Source organism: Hyla sarda, chromosome 7 (assembly GCF_029499605.1).
Source record: "Hyla sarda isolate aHylSar1 chromosome 7, aHylSar1.hap1, whole genome shotgun sequence".
Lineage (NCBI taxonomy): Eukaryota > Metazoa > Chordata > Amphibia > Anura > Hylidae > Hyla > Hyla sarda.
The window spans coordinates 202,420,008-202,438,898 of NC_079195.1; the positions used below are offsets into that span (position 1 = coordinate 202,420,008).

The 18,891-nt window shown below is 42.4% G+C and overlaps 1 protein-coding gene across 2 annotated transcripts in view; it reads left to right on the plus strand.

The window, feature by feature from the left end:
- The window catches only part of TUT4 (terminal uridylyl transferase 4), a 107,581-nt gene that overhangs the window by 75,299 nt on the left and 13,391 nt on the right, over positions 1-18,891 (plus strand). For both annotated transcript variants that reach the window (XM_056532229.1, XM_056532230.1), the window contains exons 20-27: positions 1-19; positions 592-669; positions 2,331-2,508; positions 2,627-2,674; positions 6,784-6,866; positions 13,037-13,152; positions 16,140-16,303; positions 16,457-16,551. The exon at positions 1-19 is cut by the window's left edge and continues 95 nt beyond it. In XM_056532229.1, the coding sequence (XP_056388204.1) occupies positions 1-19; positions 592-669; positions 2,331-2,508; positions 2,627-2,674; positions 6,784-6,866; positions 13,037-13,152; positions 16,140-16,303; positions 16,457-16,551 (781 nt within the window). The remainder of the gene's footprint in view (positions 20-591; positions 670-2,330; positions 2,509-2,626; positions 2,675-6,783; positions 6,867-13,036; positions 13,153-16,139; positions 16,304-16,456; positions 16,552-18,891) is intronic.

The following is an 18,891-nucleotide window of genomic DNA, read 5'->3' on the forward strand; positions in this document are numbered from 1 at the left end:
CATACCGGTGCTACAAGAGGTAAGAATTGGCTGGGGTCTAGGTCTGTTTTCCATAGAGTGTGTCTCCAGCTGTTGCAGAACTACAACTCCCAGCATGTTTTCTTGGTCGCTTCATTCGGAACACAGGAGCATGGGTATAGGCTGCTGCCACTAGGCAAAAAAAAAAGGTTAGCTCTTCCTCAACAGGATATACCCGCCCACTGCCAATTAGCTGACCAGTTTTAGCTTAGTGTTAATAGAACGTAGACCAGTGTTTCCCAACCAGGGTGCCTCCAGCTGTTGCAAAACTACAACTCCCAGCATGCCCGGACAGCCAGCGACTGTCCGGGCATGCTGGGAGTTGTAGTTTTGCAACAGCTGGAGAACCAATGTTTGGAAAACACCGGTCTAGGTACAAACAAGTATAAAAAGGGAAACAGTGGTGAATTAATTGCAGTTCTCGCCTAGTGATCAGTTGAGGAATCCAGCATCAAGTGGGGGGTCCTAAATGGAGATTCCTCTATATCCATGCAGAATACCCTAACAAGCTGTAGGAAATTGGTTTTGTAAATCAGGCACCAGTTTACAGGGTCATATTTTTATTTGTCGTAGATATACGACGGGCAAGTTATTCCACAGAGGATGGTGGATGGCTGGAATGCCTTTTTCTTTGAAAACACTGAAGAGTTGGTGAGTACGCTGGAAATTTACAATATTATATAACAGTTATATATGCACCCCCGCCACTAAATGATATGCACATCCGGTTATGCTTATATTGGTTTACTATAGCATGTCTATGGTCTATTGATTTAAAATTGCTGCAAGAAAAGAAGACAGAAGTAAAGAGGAGCTTCAGGAAAGGGTATAGTGAAGGTTGCGAAGAAGTAGTGTAACTTAAAGGGGAATGTCTGTATTTAATAAAGTGTCTAATTGTGGGGGAGGGGGAGTCTGACCCTTGGGACCCCCTGCAATCTCCTGGCAGGTGCTCCAGCTCTCCCACAAGAGCACAGGTATCTCTGGCTCTTCCATAGAAATGCATGGAGGGAGCATGTCTGGCATCGCCCCATGCAATGGTCAACACAGCTCTGTGGTGGTCAGACCCCCCGATCAGACACTTAACAACTTAGGGGGCTCTGACTGCTGGGACCCTCTCTTGCCTGACTCACAGAGCTGTGTTGACCACCGCATGGAGGCTAATTCAGCCCCTCCTTGTATTTCTATGGGAGAGCTAGAGATATAGCGTGCAGGAGAGTTGGGGTGCCGGACAGGAGATCATGGGGGTCCCAGGGGTCAGACACTATCCCCCTATCCTGTGGATAGGGGATAAGTTGTTAAAGGGGTATTCCAGGCCAAAACTTTTTTTTTTTATATATCAACTGGCTCCGGAAAGTTAAACATATTTGTAAATTACTTCTATTAAAAAATCTTAATCCTTCCAGTAGTTATTAGCTTCTGAAGTTGAGTTGTTGTCTTCTGTCTAACTGCTCTCTGATGACTCACGTCCCGGGAGCTGTGCAGTTCCTACGGGGATATTCTCCCATCATGCACAGCTCCCGGGACGTGACATCATCATTGAGCAGTTAGACAGAAAACTTCAGAAGCTAATAACTATTGGAAGGATTAAGATTTTTTAATAGAAGTAATTTACAAATCTGTTTAACTTTCCGGAGCCAGTTGATATATATATATATATAAAGGTTTTGCCTGGAACACACCTTTAAGTACCGGAGTTCCCCTTTAAAGCTCTTGGGCTTGAATGCAAAGTTTGTAACTGGCCCAAGTCCCTGCTGTGAACATAGGGGGGAGATTTATCAAAACCTGTCTAATGGAAAATTTGCTGAGTTGCCCATAGCAACCAATCAGATCGCTGCTTTCATTTTTGAAAAGGCCTCTGAAAAGTGAAAGAAGCGATCTGATTGGTTGTTATGGGCAACTCAGTAACTTTTCCTCTGGACAGGTTTTGATACATCTCCCCCTATAGTATATCGGCTGGATGAATTCTTGTGCCATCTTTGTGGATGAAGTTGGTCACGAGGAATAGCCCTTGCAATCAATATTCATATTGAGGGAGATTCATCAAGTCCTGTGCTGAGGAAAAGTTGACCAGTTGCCCTTAGCAACCAATCAGATCGCTTCTTTTATTTTTCAGAGACCTTTTACAAAAAAGAAAGAAGAAATCTGATTGGTTGCTAAGGGCAACTGGTCGACTTTTCTTCCGCACAAGTTTTGATGAATCTCCCCCATTCGTAGCGTATTATAAGCCTCCTTTTTGTCTTTGTAGTAGTTTATACCTAGAATGTGTAAAGTGAAGTGGAATGTATGAGGGTTTATTTTTTGTTTTCTTACAGAGAAGCCGCTTTCCATCCCTGGGGCAAAACAAAGAATCTGTGGGGGAGCTTTGGCTCGGGTTCCTTAGATTTTACACAGAAGAGTTTGATTTTAAGGAATACGTCATCAGCATTAGGCAAAAGAAATTGCTTACCACATTTGAGAAACAGTGGACGTCTAAGTGCATCGCCATTGAAGGTTTGTACAGTGGGGCTGGTTAAAAATAAAATAAAAAGTATACTTTGAGCTCTAATGCAATGGGAATTGTAACCTCTCCTTGTCCTTTTATTTTTTTTATTTATTTTTTACATTTTAGATCCATTTGACCTCAATCATAATCTTGGAGCTGGAGTCTCAAGAAAAAGTGCGTATATTATGGGATCCTGTCTATTTAAAGCATTTTTATCATTTATATGTCATCCAGATATGTCAGAAGATTAGATCACATCGGGGCTCCGTCACGAGACCCGCTGTGATTGTAAGTTACAGCCGGGTGAAGTGCGCGGCATTCCACTTCAGTCCCCTGCCGACTGCCTGCCCGATCAGACTTACGCTCTTTATTATAGTCTACAGCAGTGTTTCCCAAGCAGGGGGCCTATAGCTGTTGCAAAACTACAACTCCCAGCATGCCCGGAGTTGTAGTTTTGCAACAGCTGGAGGCACCCTGGTTGGGAAACACTGGTCTACAGCGCTTATCAGTCGGATGAACTGGCGGGGAGTGGAGCATAATGATTCCCCTGACTATAACTCACGATTGCATCGCATTACTCCGCGGCTGGCCGCCAGCACGATCCAACTGATGTTCTACATTTTGATCTATGGAACACATCAGTCTGTTCGGATGGTTAAAGGGGTTATCCAGGAAAAAAACTTTTTTCTATATATCAACTGGCTCCAGAAAGTTAAACAGATTTGTAAATTACTTCTATTAAAAAAAAATCTTGATCCTTTCAGTACTTATGAGCTGCTGAAGTTGAGTTGTTCTTTTCTGTCTAAGTGCTCTCTAATGACACGTGTCTCGGGAACTGTCCAGAGTAGAAGCAAATCCCCATAGCAAACCTCTCCTACTCTGTGCAGATATGTCAGAAGAGAGCTCTGTTGCCAGACAGAAAAGAACAACTCCACTTCAGCAGCTGATAATTATTGGAAGGATTAAGATTTTTTTTATAGAAGTAATTTACAAATCTGTTTAACTTTCTGGAGCCAGTTGATCTAGAAGAAAAAAGTTTTTTCTTACCCCTTTAATATGTATGTTTCTGTAAATTCCTTCTCTCTTATACAGACTGTCCTATGCATTTCTAGCAGCATAGGCTCACATAAAATCGGCAGGGTGACATTTGGGGGTGCAGAAGCTGTGATAGGAACAAGACCTAACAATAAGCAGTGGTAATGGGACCTATAGTAATAAAAATACACGCCATGGAGGCAGCACTATAGTATTGTATAGATTCACACCACGGAATTTCTGCCGGCAATTCCACTTTGAAATTGCCGGCAGAAATTCCACTTACTAAAATGTATAGTGTAGTGAATGAGTTTTCCGTTCACAAATTCACACTTCGGAATTTTGGAAACTAAATTTGTGAACGGAAAATCCGACTGCAATGTCCGCGCGGTCCTGGTGCCGACTGATTCAGTCGGGGCTGGCCGCGCTCATAATCTCTAGACGGAAATTTTCCCGCTGGAGATTCCGTAGTGTGAACATAGCCTTAAAGGGGTTGTCCCACCTCGTCCACTGGCTTTTTCTGGCCAGTTGCTGCCTCTTTGCATATGCCGGGGGTGGTTGGGAAAGCCATAATCAACAGACGCTGGAAATTTACACAAATTTTGTAACTCCCATTGAATTTAATCGGATTTGTGCAAATGGCGTAGCCTTGTGAGCTACACTGTTTACAAAACTCACAGAGTTCTGTAAAGAGTAGCCTGCGGGGCTACGCTGTTTGCGCAGCTCCCATTAAAGTCAATGGGAGTTACACAAATTGCGTAATTTACCAGTCTTTGTTTCTTATAGCTTTCCCGATCTCCTCTGGCAGCTACAAATAGGCCTGCGGTGGCCGGAGTAAGTTAGTGAACGAGGTCGGACAACCCATTTAATGGGGTACTCCGGTGGAAAACGTATTTTTTTTTTTTTTTAATCACCTAGTGCCAGAAAGTTACAGACTTGTAAATTACTTCTATTTAAAAAATATTAATCCTTCCAGTACTTATTAGCTGCTGAATACTACAGAGGAAATTCTTTTATTTTTGGAACACAGAGCTCTTTGCTAACATCACGAGCACAGTGCTCTCTGCTGACATCTCTGTCCATTTTAGGAACTGTCCAGAGCAGCATATGTTTTCTCTAGGGATTTTCTCCTACTCTGGACTGTTCATAAAATGGACAGAGGTGTCAGCAGAGAGCTCTGTGTTCCAAAAAGAAAATAATTTCCTCTGTAGTATTCAGCAGCTAATAAGTACTGGAAGGATTAAGATTTTTTAATAGAAGTAATTTACAAATCTGTTTGACTTTCTGGCACCAGTTGATTAAAAAAAAAAAAAAAAAGTTTTCCACCGGAGTACCTCTTTAACCCCTTAAGGACGCAGGACGTAAATGTACGTCCTGGTGAGGTGGTACTTAACGCACCAGGACGTACATTTACGTCCTAAGCATAACCGCGGGCATCGGAGCGATGCCCGTGTCATGCGCGGCTGATCCCGGCTGCTAATCGCAGCCAGGGACCCGCCGGCAATGGCCGACGCCCGCGATCTCGCGGGCGTCCGCCATTAACCCCTCAGGTGCCGGGATCAATACAGATCCCGGCATCTGCGGGAGTTCGCGATTTAAATGAACGATCGGATCGCCCGCAGCGCTGCTGCGGGGATCCGATCATTCATAACGCCGCACGGAGGTCCCCTCTCCTTCCTCCGTGCGGCTCCCGGCGTCTCCTGCTCTGGTCTGTGATCGAGCAGACCAGAGCAGGAGATGACCGATAATACTGATCTGTTCTATGTCCTATACATAGAACAGATCAGTATTAGCAATCATGGTATTGCTATGAATAGTCCCCTATGGGGACTATTCAAGTGTAAAAAAAAATGTAAAAAAATGTAAAAGTAAAAGTAAAAAAAAAGTGAAAAATCCCCTCCCCCAATAAAAAAGTAAAACGTCCGTTTTTTCCTATTTTACCCCCAAAAAGCGTAAAAAACATTTTTTTATAGACATATTTGGTATCGCCGCGTGCGTAAATGTCCGAACTATTAAAATAAAATGTTAATGATCCCGTACGGTGAACGGCGTGAACGAAAAAAAATTTTAAAAGTCCAAAATTCCTACTTTTTTAATACATTTTATTAAAAAAAAATTATAAAAAATTTATTAAAAGTTTTTTATATGCAAATGTGGTATCAAAAAAAAGTACAGATCATGGCGCAAAAAATGAGCCCCCATACCGCCGCTTATACGGAAAAATAAAAAAGTTAGAGGTCATCAAAATAAAGGGATTATAAACGTACTAATTTGGTTAAAAAGTTTGTGATTTTTTTTAAGCGCAACAATATTATAAAAGTATATAATAATGGGTATCATTTTAATCGTATTGACCCTCAGAATAAAGAACACACGTCACTTTTACCATAAATTGTACGGCGTGAAAACAAAACCTTCCAAAATTAGCAAAATTGCGTTTTTCGTTTTAATTTCCCCACAAAAATAGTGTTTTTTGGTTGCGCCATACATTTTATGATATAATGAGTGATGTCATTACAAAGGACAACTGGTCGCGCAAAAAACAAGCCCTCATACTAGTCTGTGGATGAAAATATAAAAGAGTTATGATTTTTAGAAGGCGAGGAGGAAAAAATGAAAACGTAAAAATTAAATTGTCTGAGTCCTTAAGGCCAAAATGGGCTGAGTCCTTAAGGGGTTAAAAGTGCCCATTTAACTTCAAAAGCTTTTGGTTGAACACTTGTTAGAGCAACATCTATTCCTATTTGTGCTCAATAGAGAAAGTGGAATAAGCAGCTGAACTTATCTCTAGGGAGAAGAAAGGATCTGGCATTGAAATATATAAAATATTTGTCTAATATATGTTTTCTTGGTCGCTTCATTGGGGACACAGGACCATGGGTATAGGCTGCTGCCACTTGGCAAAAAAAGGTTGGCTCTTCCTCAGCAGGATATACCCTCCCACTGGCAATTAGCTGACCAGTTTTAGCTTAGTGTTAATAGAACGTAGACCAGTGTTTCCCAACCAGGGTGCCTCCAGCTGTTGCAAAATTACAACTCCCAGCATGCCCGGACAGCCGTTGGCTGTCCGGGCATGCTGGGAGCTGTAGTTTTGCAACAGCTGGAGGCACCCTGGTTGGGAAACACTGATGTAGACACAGTTCTGGAGCTCTCATGACCAAAATATGTCTTGCGTATGTATTTATGGCCTTAATGGATGTAAGAATCAGTAAAGTATACCTTCTGTTTTCTCATATTCTTTCCCGCAGTGACTAATTTTATCATGAAGGCTTTCATCAATGGAAGGAAGTTGTTCGGAACCCCATTCTATCCACTGCCGGGGCTTGAAGCAGTAAGGTTTTCCTCTTTGTCATGAAATTACAGGATTCTCCACAATAGAATAATACCTTGATAATAGATCTGGTCCAATGCATTGCTAAGGAAGATAGATGTAACTAGCCTTTCCAGTTCTGTCAGTAAGCGTAAAGGCCCGTACTGCAAGAGAAAACCCCAGTTTAGTACCGAACCAAAAGGTCCTGGACTGTCCAGATACCCCAGTCTGATCTGCAACTTACCTAACAAAAATATTTACGGTTTTATATTGTGCATTAAAGGGTACCTCTCATCAAATAAACTTTTGATATATTTTAGATTAATGAATGCTGAATAACTTTCCAATAGCATGTTAATGAAAAATATCCTTCTTTCTATTGTATTTTTCCCAATCAGTCCTGTCAGCAAGCATTTCTGACTCACGCTGGAGTCCTAAACACTCAGAGCTGCCAGCCTGCTTTGTTCACAGCCAAACAGGCTGTGAACAAAGCAGGCTGGCAGCTCTGAGTGTTCTACTTTGTGAACAAAGCAGACTGGCAGCTCGTAGTGTTTAGGACTCCAGCATGAGTCTGAAATGGTTGCTGCCAGGACTGGTAGGGAGACCCCTAGTGGTCATTTCTTCAAAGTGGAAAATTAAATAGAAAGAAGCATATTTTTTAATAACATGCAATTTTAAAGTTATTCTGCATACATTAATTTATAATATATCAAAAGTTTTTTTGGTGAGAGGTACCCTTTAATGTTCACTTTCAAAACTCCTTGTACCCAATTGTCTTAGATGCTATATTTTGCACTGGGAGATGTTCTTTTCCTCTATATACTAAATATCTGATAAGAGGTAACCGATTCACTGATGTCCGTTCAGTTCCCATTTGATCTTTGCATTGTCTAAATGGCGTGACCCGATCTCACTAAAAGTATAATTGATAGAGAAACAATTTTTTATTAGCTTTTTGCAAAGAAATACTTAGGAATAAGATGAATTAATCCTGCAACCTGCTAAAAGACTAAAGATAGGATTCATAAATTAAAGGGGTACTCTGGTGGAAAACTTTTTTTTTAAACAGAAAGTTAAACAGATTTGTAAATTACTTCTATAAAAAAATCTTTACCCTTCCAGTACCTATTAGCAGCTGTATACTACAGAGAAAATTATTTTCTTTTTGAATTTCTCTTTTGTTGTCTTGTCCACAGTGCTCTCTGATGACACCTAATGACGATATCAGGAACTGCCCAGAGCAGGAGAAAATCCCCCTAGCAAACCTTTGCCGCTCTGGACAGTTCCTGACACGGACAGAGGTGTCGGCAGAGAGCACTGTGGACAAGACAAAAAAGAAATAAAAAAACAATAGAATTTACTCTGTAGCATACAGCTGCTAAAAGGTACTGAAAGGATTGAGATTTAAATAGAAGTAATTTACTAATCTGTTTACATTTCTGGCACCAGTTTTTTTTTTTTTTTTTAAGTTTTCCACCGGAGTACCCCTTTAAGTATTTTATTTGTCATGCGACAGCAAATTGCAGAAGAGTAACAAGCAGGTTGCATTCTTCTTACATTGATGTTAACGATAGTTACACGCGGCACTAAAAGGCAGCTTTATTCTGCTTATACTAATTTACCACTTAGTTCTTTGGGAATATTGTAGAGACAACCAAGAAACACCACTGGCTCTGTAGCAGTTTGATTAGTGTTGGATCAACGGAGATAAATGTATTTATTGCTGTTTATCATTGTAATATTATTAGATTTATGCTCTCCTCTAACCATGGTCTATGAATAAAGAAATGTAAATTTTGCAGAAATGGAATGACCATTGCCCCAGCCATTCTTCTAGATCTGGGTAGTTCAGTCATTGTACAGACTTGAGGTCCTTTGCCTTTTTAAGTATTTGCTCACATTGCCACTTGCTATTATAGAAAAAGGGCTGGTAGCATATACTTATCAAATTCCACCAGTACTTGTAGAAGAAAAAGATCGACTCCCCTCCACATTTATGAAGACAGAATTACAGAAAAATATTCAGTTCTTTTAATTCATGTGTCGTTAAGGGGGAATTCACACAAGTTTCTGCAACTGGCCAACATACTAGAATAAAAATTGAAGAAATCTAAAATAACCTCATTTAGATGAATGGAACAGATTTTAGGTCACAGAAATTTCAGCTCCAAAATTGTCTGCATGGTGAATCCTTTCAAAAAGGAGGACCAGCTAAAGACCCTTTGTTTCCCATCTCAGATGGCTGTAATGCGGCCACATAATCCAAGTCTCTGCGGCAATCGCTGGCCATGAACCTGTAATTTGAGCTGTAGTATCCAGCGGAATTACGGCAATGTAAATAAGGCATGAACTGCAGACATTGGATACTACCCTATTGCGTTGATTCAGAAGAAGGCAAAAAATAAAAACAAAAACTCTCAAGACAGAATAAATCCCTGGATCCCTGAAATCCTGGTATCAGAATAAATCCCTGGTTCAATGTACCACCTCCAGAATCTAGTGACTATATAACCTGTAATGTTATTACTCTTCAGAAACGTGTCCAGACCCCTTTTGAATTCTTTTACAGAGTTCACATGACCATTTCCTCTGGCAGAGAATTCCATTCTCTTCTGTGCTGGTGTAGAAACCTTCTTTCCTCTAGACGTAGAGGATGCCCTCTTGTTATAGATACAGTCCTGGGTATAAATAGATCATGGGAGAGATCTCTGTACTGTCCCCTGATATATTTATACATAGATATTAGGTCGCCCCTAAGCCTTCTTTTTTCTAAACTAAATAACCCTAATTCTGATAATCTTTCTGGGTACTGTAGTCCTCCCATCCCCCATATTACTCTGGTTGCCCGTCTTTGAACCCTCTCCTGCTCCCCTATATCTTTCTTGTACACTGGTGCCCAGTACTGTACACAGTATTCTATGTGTGGTCTGACCAGTACTGTACACAGTATTCTATGAGTGGTCTGACCAGTACTGTACACAGTATTCTATGTGTGGTCTGACCAGTACTGTACACAGTATTCTATGAGTGGTCTGACCAGTACTGTACACAGTATTCTATGAGTGGTCTGACCAGTACTGTGCACAGTATTCTATGTGTGGTCTGACCAGTACTGTGCACAGTATTCTATGTGTGGTCTGACCAGTACTGTGCACAGTATTCTATGTGTGGTCTGACCAGTACTGTACACAGTATTCTATGAGTGGTCTGACCAGTACTGTACACAGTATTCTATGAGTGGTCTGACCAGTACTGTACACAGTATTCTATGTGTGGTCTGACCAGTACTGTGCACAGTATTCTATGTGTGGTCTGACCATTACTGTGCACAGGATTCTATGTGTGGTCTGACCAGTACTGTGCACAGGATTCTATGTGTGGTCTGACCAGTACTGTGCACAGTATTCTATGTGTGGTCTGACCAGTACTGTGCACAGTATTCTATGTGTGGTCTGACCAGTACTGTGCACAGTATTCTATGTGTGGTCTGACCAGTACTGTGCACAGTATTCTATGTGTGGTCTGACCAGTACTGTGCACAGTATTCTATGTGTGGTCTGACCAGTACTGTGCACAGTATTCTATGTGTGGTCTGACCAGTACTGTGCACAGTATTCTATGTGTGGTCTGACCAGTACTGTGCACAGTATTCTATGTGTGGTCTGACCAGTACTGTACACAGTATTCTATGTGTGGTCTGACCAGTGATTTGTACAGTGGCAGAATTTACTATTAACTAAAACTCATAAGTCCTTTTCTATGTTAGTCTATATCTACTAGGGATCGACCGACAATTGATTTTTTTAGGGCTGACAACAATACTCTGTGGAGGTTAGGGCCGATAACTTATACCGGAATATTGGTATAAGTTATCGGCTATATACCTCTCCTAACCCCCCCCCCCCCCCCCCCAACCCCGGGGACACCGCTGCAGATCATTGATTTAAAGCGGATGCTTTAAATCAATGAACTGCAGTGGCTTTTGTGGTGCCAGAGGCCGCCACCCACTTATCTCCCCCTGAATCCTATCACCAACACCGCACCCCCCCACCAGAGACCGCTCCCCCATTCCCGGTTTTAGAATGACCTTTTCCCGGGGTCCGCACTAATTCTGGCTCCGGCGGCGTCCTCCGGAGCTGTCACTGTGCACACCGACTGTGACATCGCGTTGAAGACGTCACTCGTCATTGCGCAGATCACAGCGTAACACAGGACGCCGCAGGAGCCAGAATGGTCTCTGGCCCGGGCAGTGCGTGGGGGCGGTGCATTATCGGATTATTGACAAGGTAATTGCCGATAACGTCCAAAATAATGAATATCGGCCAAACCGATAATCGGTCGATCCCTAATATCTACTATACACAGTGCACTGTCCCAATTAGAGTATGTAAGTGGCAGAGACTGGAGACAGACATTCTCTTGGCTTTGTAGCTGCTCACATGGGAAATTGGGGTCTGCACAAGCACTGTGTAAATTTGCACATCTGTTTACACATTCATCTCTTTCTTGTGCCCCTTTAAAATGGAATACATCATTTTTCATATAACACAAATCCAGATTAAAAAAAGAAAATAGTTATCCTGAGATCTTGTAGTTTTCACTCTCTGGGCTTCACTATAGGCATCAAATTTGCATCAAAGGCTCTGTTCCTTCGGGGCCTTCATCACAGATTCCATTTAAATAATGACAAGAAAATGTTGCAGGCAGTATTTTTTTTAATTTCCTTTAGAACAGTGTTTTCTCACTAGTATGCCCTGCAGCTGTTGCTAAACTTCATTCCTCAGCATTCCCAGACAGCCAAAGGCTTTCCAGGCATGCTAGGAGTTGTAGTTTTGCAACAGCTGAAGGGCTGTGGTTGGAAAACACTAATAGAATCCTGAAAAATGACAGACATTAGACAGAATCACAATGGACCCTACTAAAGTCAGTGGGGGGACTCTTGGGATCCATTGGTGTCTGTCATGTAGCGGGCCCCCATCTGGCTCAATTTACTCCTCCTGAATGGAATCTGCGACTGATGCCCTTTACAGGGCTCTAAGACTCATGTAAACCTAGACTTGGAACGAAAGGTAACACTTATGTTGTAAAGCTGGAGGCAGATGGGCACAGCGGATGTCTTCACCTCTGCACAGGTCACAGAGCATGCCCACAAAGCTCTCCCATAGAAGTCAGCTCCAGACCCTATGATCCATGTAGTTGCTACAAAGTATATCTGCATGCTGTTAACAGAGGAACAGCTTCTCAGAATGTACAATGACTGCCCCAGTATTAACATATATGGAGGGAAAAAAATAATAATAAGTAGAGCATAAAAACACATTTGGAAAAGAAAGAAAAAAGTTTCATAACATAAGTCTACAGACCTTTAAAGGCTGAGTTCACAATACAGAATTTCCGACCGGAATTCGGCTCAGGAATTTTGGTTGGAAATTTTGCTGCATGAAGTTTAACATGCAGGTGAATGGTTTTTTTTCCCATGAACCCATTCACATTGCTGAATTTTCTGGTTGGAATTTCTGACAAAAAATTCTGATCAAAAATGTCCGCCAGAACTTTGAACCTGCTTGATGCTCTGGTGGAATCCTTCTCTGCTGCCGTATGTTCCAGAGGAAGTTGTGTAGTGCTCTCTGCTGACACCTCTGTCCATGTCATGAACTGTCCAGAGCAGGAAAGGTTTGTCATGGGGGATTTGCTTCTAGTCATATTTGATCACTTCAGGAAGATAGAAAGAAAGAAGATAATTCACTCATTTTACCAGAGGATTATTTAATCCAACATGTGATATGCAATGGAAAGAGTTAATGCATGCGACATAAAAGGGGAGATTTATCAAAACCTGTCCAGAAAATAAATTGCTCATAGCAACCAATCAGATCGCTTTTATTTTTGAATAGGCCTCTTTATTAAAAAATAAATAAAAAATAAAATAAAAAGCGCTCTCATTGGTGTCTATGGGCAACTCAACAACTTTTCCTCTGGACAGGTTTTGATGAATCTTCCCCAAAATTTTTGGGACACAAGAGGGTGGGGCATGACTAAATATACTAGCAGAGGTGTGGAAATAATGACTTAATGCACTGACACTGTTACCAGCCTAACAATGAAAACCAAGGAAGTACAGCAGGAACAGGCTGCGATTTGTGTTAAGGTTTTTCTTAGTTTAACCAGGAATGTGTTCTTGTTTTTGGCAGGAATATTTTTTTGATTCCAAAGTCCTGACAGACGGGGAGCTGGCTCCTAATGATAGATGCTGTCGGGTGTGTGGGAAGATCGGCCATTACATGAAGGATTGTCCCAAGCGAAGGAGGTAAGAATCATCATCATCATCCTGCATTACTTGTTGCTTACTGTCAAACACATTTAATGGAATAAACAGAAAACATATCTGCACTAAACACAGATTAAATTGGTTATCCAGCTTTATAAATTTGATGGTCTATCCTCAGCATAGACCATCAATATGGGATCTGCCAGGGTCCAACTCCAAACACCATTGAACCAACTGTTTGACCACAACAACTGTGCTTGTGCAATGACCTGCATCACTATACCCATTAGCAGTGGACATGCAAGGTACTGAAGAATTTCACAGTTCAATTAAATGGGGACTGCATCTTCAATAGTAAGGACTATGCTATTCTTCCTGCTTATGGGGCCTGACACAAAACACTACAGCGTGCTGCGGGTTATTTGGCTAGGCCCAATGTGTCACATTGCCGCCAAGCCAAATAACCCACAACGCGCACACACAGTCCCTGCAAACTGCTGGGGACCCCCACCAATCTAATAATGACCTATTTTGTTAGACTATAAATTTTAAAAAGCTGGGTAACCCCTTTTAAGCTGGGCGGCACTGAGGTCAGAGTGCCAGTTAGCACCTCATTTGCATATTCCGAAAATAGAAGTTTACGGCCGAACGGCGCAGCGGATCCGGGCACGGTAAGGACCAAACTGATCAGCTTCCCCTGCACTACCAGCCAGTACCGCTGATTAGTGCAGGGGGAGAAAGCTGACAATATGTGGTTGTGAAAATGTACAGTAAAGGAAAATATTTTTGATATGATTATTTTTTTTTTTTTTATATCTGACTTTGTACATTTGCCCACCAACAAAGAAAAGATGAGTGTGTAATTTTATTGGCAGGTTCATGTAAACAGTCAGACAGAATATCAACAAAAAAATTCAGAGAAACACATTTCAAATAAGTTAAAGCATACCCGTCAGATCCAACAATTTTTTTTATATATCACTCAGTACCTAATCCTGACCATGTACATCTAATTTTTATGTATCTAGCACCTTTATTTATTTTTTTATTACACTTTTAATTTAGCTCACTAGTCTGAATTCCTCTCAAAGGGAGGGGGTGTGGCCTCACTGTGCAGGTCTCCGCCCCCTCCCTCAGTATGCTGTCTGCTCACATCTCCCCTAGCATTAGCAAAACTACATCTACCAGCTTGTCCTCACTGACAGTAGCGGGACACAAGCTGACAGTGGGAGGATTTTTCCCTGCAGCCCTGAGCCCTGCGCTCACAGCTGTCAATCAAGGAAGTGTGTCCATGACATAGGTGATGACGCATGGACAGCAAAGAAATTGTTCAAACAAGAGAACAGGGGTGCCATTTAAAATGTAGCTTTTAATATATACTAATTAAAAGATCACTAAATATATATATATATATATATATATATATGTATATATATATATATATATACACACATATACACACACACACACACACACAAATTTGCAGTTTACTCAAAAGGACCCACATTTTCGAAACAAGCCAACTGATCACAGAAAACCTGCTGCATCCAGTAGCAGACCAAAATGGCATATCAATACATAGGATGTAGCTGTCCCTGTCCCAACGCGTTTCTGTGTGTGGGGAAGTAAGATATTTGCCCCTCACACTTCATCAGGGGACTATACAATCACAGAGGTGCATAGAACTGTGCACCCTTAGCCTGTGTATTGAACAAATATCAATTAAATAGGACTTCTATATTTGTCTGGTCCCAAAAGATCTCACATATTCCCCCACCCAGGGGTTATTCACAAAATTGATCAAGGCAAATAACATATCACCTCCTCTGCATGCCTATAGTAAGCTGGAGTGATCAGGTAGTGGAACGATCACTACAGGCATTTATGGCATGGGAGATGAGATAATAGTCCTGACATTGTGAGTATAGCTCTGCAGTGGCAGAGTGTCCCGGTCTGATGTCCGGGCAGGCATGCTTGATCTGCACACTGGCATCTCTGTGCCATGATGACACATGGACACAGCAGGACTAGTAGGTGTCCAAGCAGGCAGGGGCAGCAGTTGTTTGACTGGCTCTTTCTGTATGAAATACTGAAAATTTTCTAATGAAAGCAATTGCAAAACCTATTGGTTATACATGCTTTACAACATATCTAAAGTGCCCATTTAAATTTATTTGCATAAATAAGTATTTGATCCCCTATCAGCCAGAAAGATTTGTGTCTCCCAGGTATCTTTTATACAGGTAATTAGCTGAGATTAGAAGGATTGCCCTTTAAGAGAGTGCTGCTAATCAGATTGTTAACCTGTATTAAAGTCACCTGTCCACAAAAACAATCAGATTCCAAACTTTCCACCATGACAAGATTGTAGACCTACACAAGGCTGAATGGGCTAGAAGCACCTTGGTGAGAAGTTTACAACAGTTGGTGTGATTATTCACAAATGGAAGAAACACAAAATAACTATACATCTCCTTTGGTCAGGAGCTAATGAAACGGTGAGGAACCAGCCCAGAACTACATGGGAGGATCTTGTCAATGATCTCAAGGCAGCTGGGACCATAGTCACCTAGAAAACAATTGGTAATACACTACACCGTGAAGGACTGAAATCCTGCAGTGCCCGAAAGGTTCCCCTGCTAAAGAAAGCTCATGTACAGGCCCATCTGAAGTGTCAATGAACATCTGAGTGGTTCAGATCATTGAAAGTGCTCCCAATCTCAGCTCATTACCTGTACAAAGACACCTGGGAGTCAGTAATCTTGCTGATTGTTAGGGGATCAAATACTTATTTCACAATAGTAAAAATGCAAATCAATTCATAACTGATTTGAATGCATTTTTCTGGATTTTCTTGTTATTCTGTCTTTCATTGTTCAAATAAACCGACCATTAAAGTTATAGGCTGATTAATTCTTAGTCAGTGGGCAAATGTACAAAATAGCAGGGGATCAAATACTTTTTTCCTTCACTGTACATAACCTTTACCTGCAAACGTATTAAAATTGTCCATGGTTGTTTCCTAGGCTGAAGAAGAAAGAGAACGAGAAGGATGATGAAAAGGACAATAAAGAGGACGAGCGAGAGCTCAGAGAGAAGAGGTGCTTTACCTGTGGGGATGTGGGTCATGTACGAAGGGACTGTCCCGAAAACAATGCGGCCCGGCAGAAGAACGCGAACAGCATTCTGGGTAATAACACAAACCATATACTACTTGCTGACACACAGACAATCTCCTTGCTCAGTAAAACCATATTATAAAATACAAAACCTTTTCCATAGCAGTTAAAACAGATTGTAATATTTCCCTATATCCAGAATTAATGGTATATTCTCTTCTCAGCATCACAGATCTTGAGCCTCATTGTCCCTCAGCCTGTCCTCCCTCCTTTACAACAGATGGAGCGCCCCACGCGCACACGACAGGCATCAGAATCGGTGAGTGTCAGTCAGTGTTTCAGATTATACTGTATTTTTTGTATACAGAAATATGACTTAAAAGGGTACTCCGGTGGAATTTATTATTATTTTTATTTTTTTTTTTTAATCAATTGGTGCCAGAAAGTTAAACAGATTTGAAAATGACTTCTATTAAAAAATCTTAATCCTTCCAGTACTCATTGGCTGCTGAATACTACAGAGGAAATTCTTTTATTTTTGGATTTCTTTTCTGTCTACCACAGTGCTCTCTGCTGACACTTCTGTCAGTGTCAGGAACTGTCCAGAAAAGGAGAAAATCCCCATAGCAAACATATGCTGCTCTGGACAGTTCCTAAAATGTCAGCAGAGAGTACCATGGACAGACAGAAAAGAAATCCAAAAAGAAAATAATTTCCTCTGTAGTATACAGCAGCTAAGTAGTACTGGAAGGATAAGATTTTTTTTTATAGAATTTACAAACCTGTTTAACTTTTTGGCACCAGTTCATTTAAAAAAAAAAAAATAAATTTTTTTTTTTTTTTTTAACACTTACCGTAAAATCTCTTTCTCGAAGGATCCATTGGGGGACACAGACCGTGGGTGTATCTTGCTGTCTCTAGGAGGTGTGACACTATGGTAACAAAAAAAGTTAGCTCCTCCCAGCAGGATATACCCGCCTTCAGGCTCTGAGCTAGTCAGTTTAAGTTCCAGAGCAATAGGAGGAGACCAATAGGTCAAGGAAAAACCCCAAACTGTCCAAGAACCAGAAGAAAAAACATAACTGAACACACCCTCGGACAGAGAACCAAAGGAAAAACCCAGAAAGGTCGGGAGCTGTGAACCCCAATGGATCCTTTGAGAAAGATTTTACGGTAATTGTTAAAAAATCTCCTTTTCTCTATTGGCTCCATTGGGGGGGACACAGACAGTGGGACGTACTAAAGCCGTCCCTTGGGTGGGCAGATAAGTAATCAGGCAGACGGCCGATCCACTGCCGCCTGCAACACTTTACGCCCCAGACTAGCATCAGCCGATGCGAAAGTATGAACGACCAGGTAGCCGCCTTGCAAATCTGCGAGGCCGAGGCTCTATTCTGGAGAGCCCAGGATGTCCCAACAGAACGTGTGGAATGAGCTACAACCCTGAAAGGAGGAATCTTCCCCTTACAGCGATAGGCTTCCGAAATGGCGGCCTTGGAAGCAGGTTGTCCCTTGCGACGACCTTCCGTAAGGACGAAAAAGGAATCACACTGACGAAACGAAGAAGTGATGGAGAGATAAGACCGAACAGCCTGAACTACGTCCAGCTTGTGTAGTGTAGTAAGCGCTCCTTCAGATGAGAAGGAGTCGGGCAAAAGGACGGGAGGACAATGTCCTCATTGAGATAACAGGCCGAGACCACCACAGGTAAAAAGGAAGGGTCTGGCCGGAAAACAACCTTGTCCTGGTGGATCATCAGAAACGGAGAACGGCAGGAAAGAGCTGCCAATTCAGACACCCTCCGGATGGAGGTGATAGCCACCAGAAACGCCACTTTCCAAGAAAGGAGGCGGAGAGACACCTCTCTAAGGGGCTCAAAGGGTGCACCCTGGAGGGCACTCAGAACCAAATTCAAGTCCCAAGGAGGAGAGGGTGACAGATAAGGAGGAACAGCGTGCACCACTCCTTGCAGGAAGGTCCGGACATGAGGATTAGAAGCCAGGGGCCTTTGGAAAAGAACAGCAAGGGCCGAAACCTGACCTTTAAGGGAACTGAGAGACAACCCCAGTTCCAACCCCGACTGCAAAAAGGAGAGAAGACGGGGAACAGAGAAGGTCACCGGGGAGAAGTCCTAAGCTTCACACCAACGAAAATAAGACCGCCAAGTACGGTGGTAAATTCTTGCGGAGGAGGGCTTACGAGCCTTGAGCATGGTGCGAATGACTTTGGAAGAGAACCTGCAGGCCCTCAAAACCGCGGTCTCAACCGCCACGCCGTCAAATGCAGCAAAATTTAAATTGGGGTGGCAAAGAGGACCCTGAGAGAGTAGATCCGGGCAGAGCAGAAGGCGCAGAGGAGCGTCGGCGTACCACGACCTTTGAGGCCAATCTGGAGCTACCAGAATGGCGGGGACGTCCTCTGCCTTGAGCTTCCTCAGCACCCTGGGAAGGAGTGGAAGGGGAGGGAACAGATAAGGTAGGGCGAACCCCGCCCAAGGAATCACTAGGGCGTCCACGGCCAAAGCCTGAGGGTCCCGGGACTTGGACACAAACGGAAGGATTTTCCGATTGTGCCGGGACGCGAAGAGGTCCACGTCTGGAACGCCCCAGAGGTCGCAGAGCTGCGTGAAGACCTCCGGATGAAGAGACCACTCGCCGGG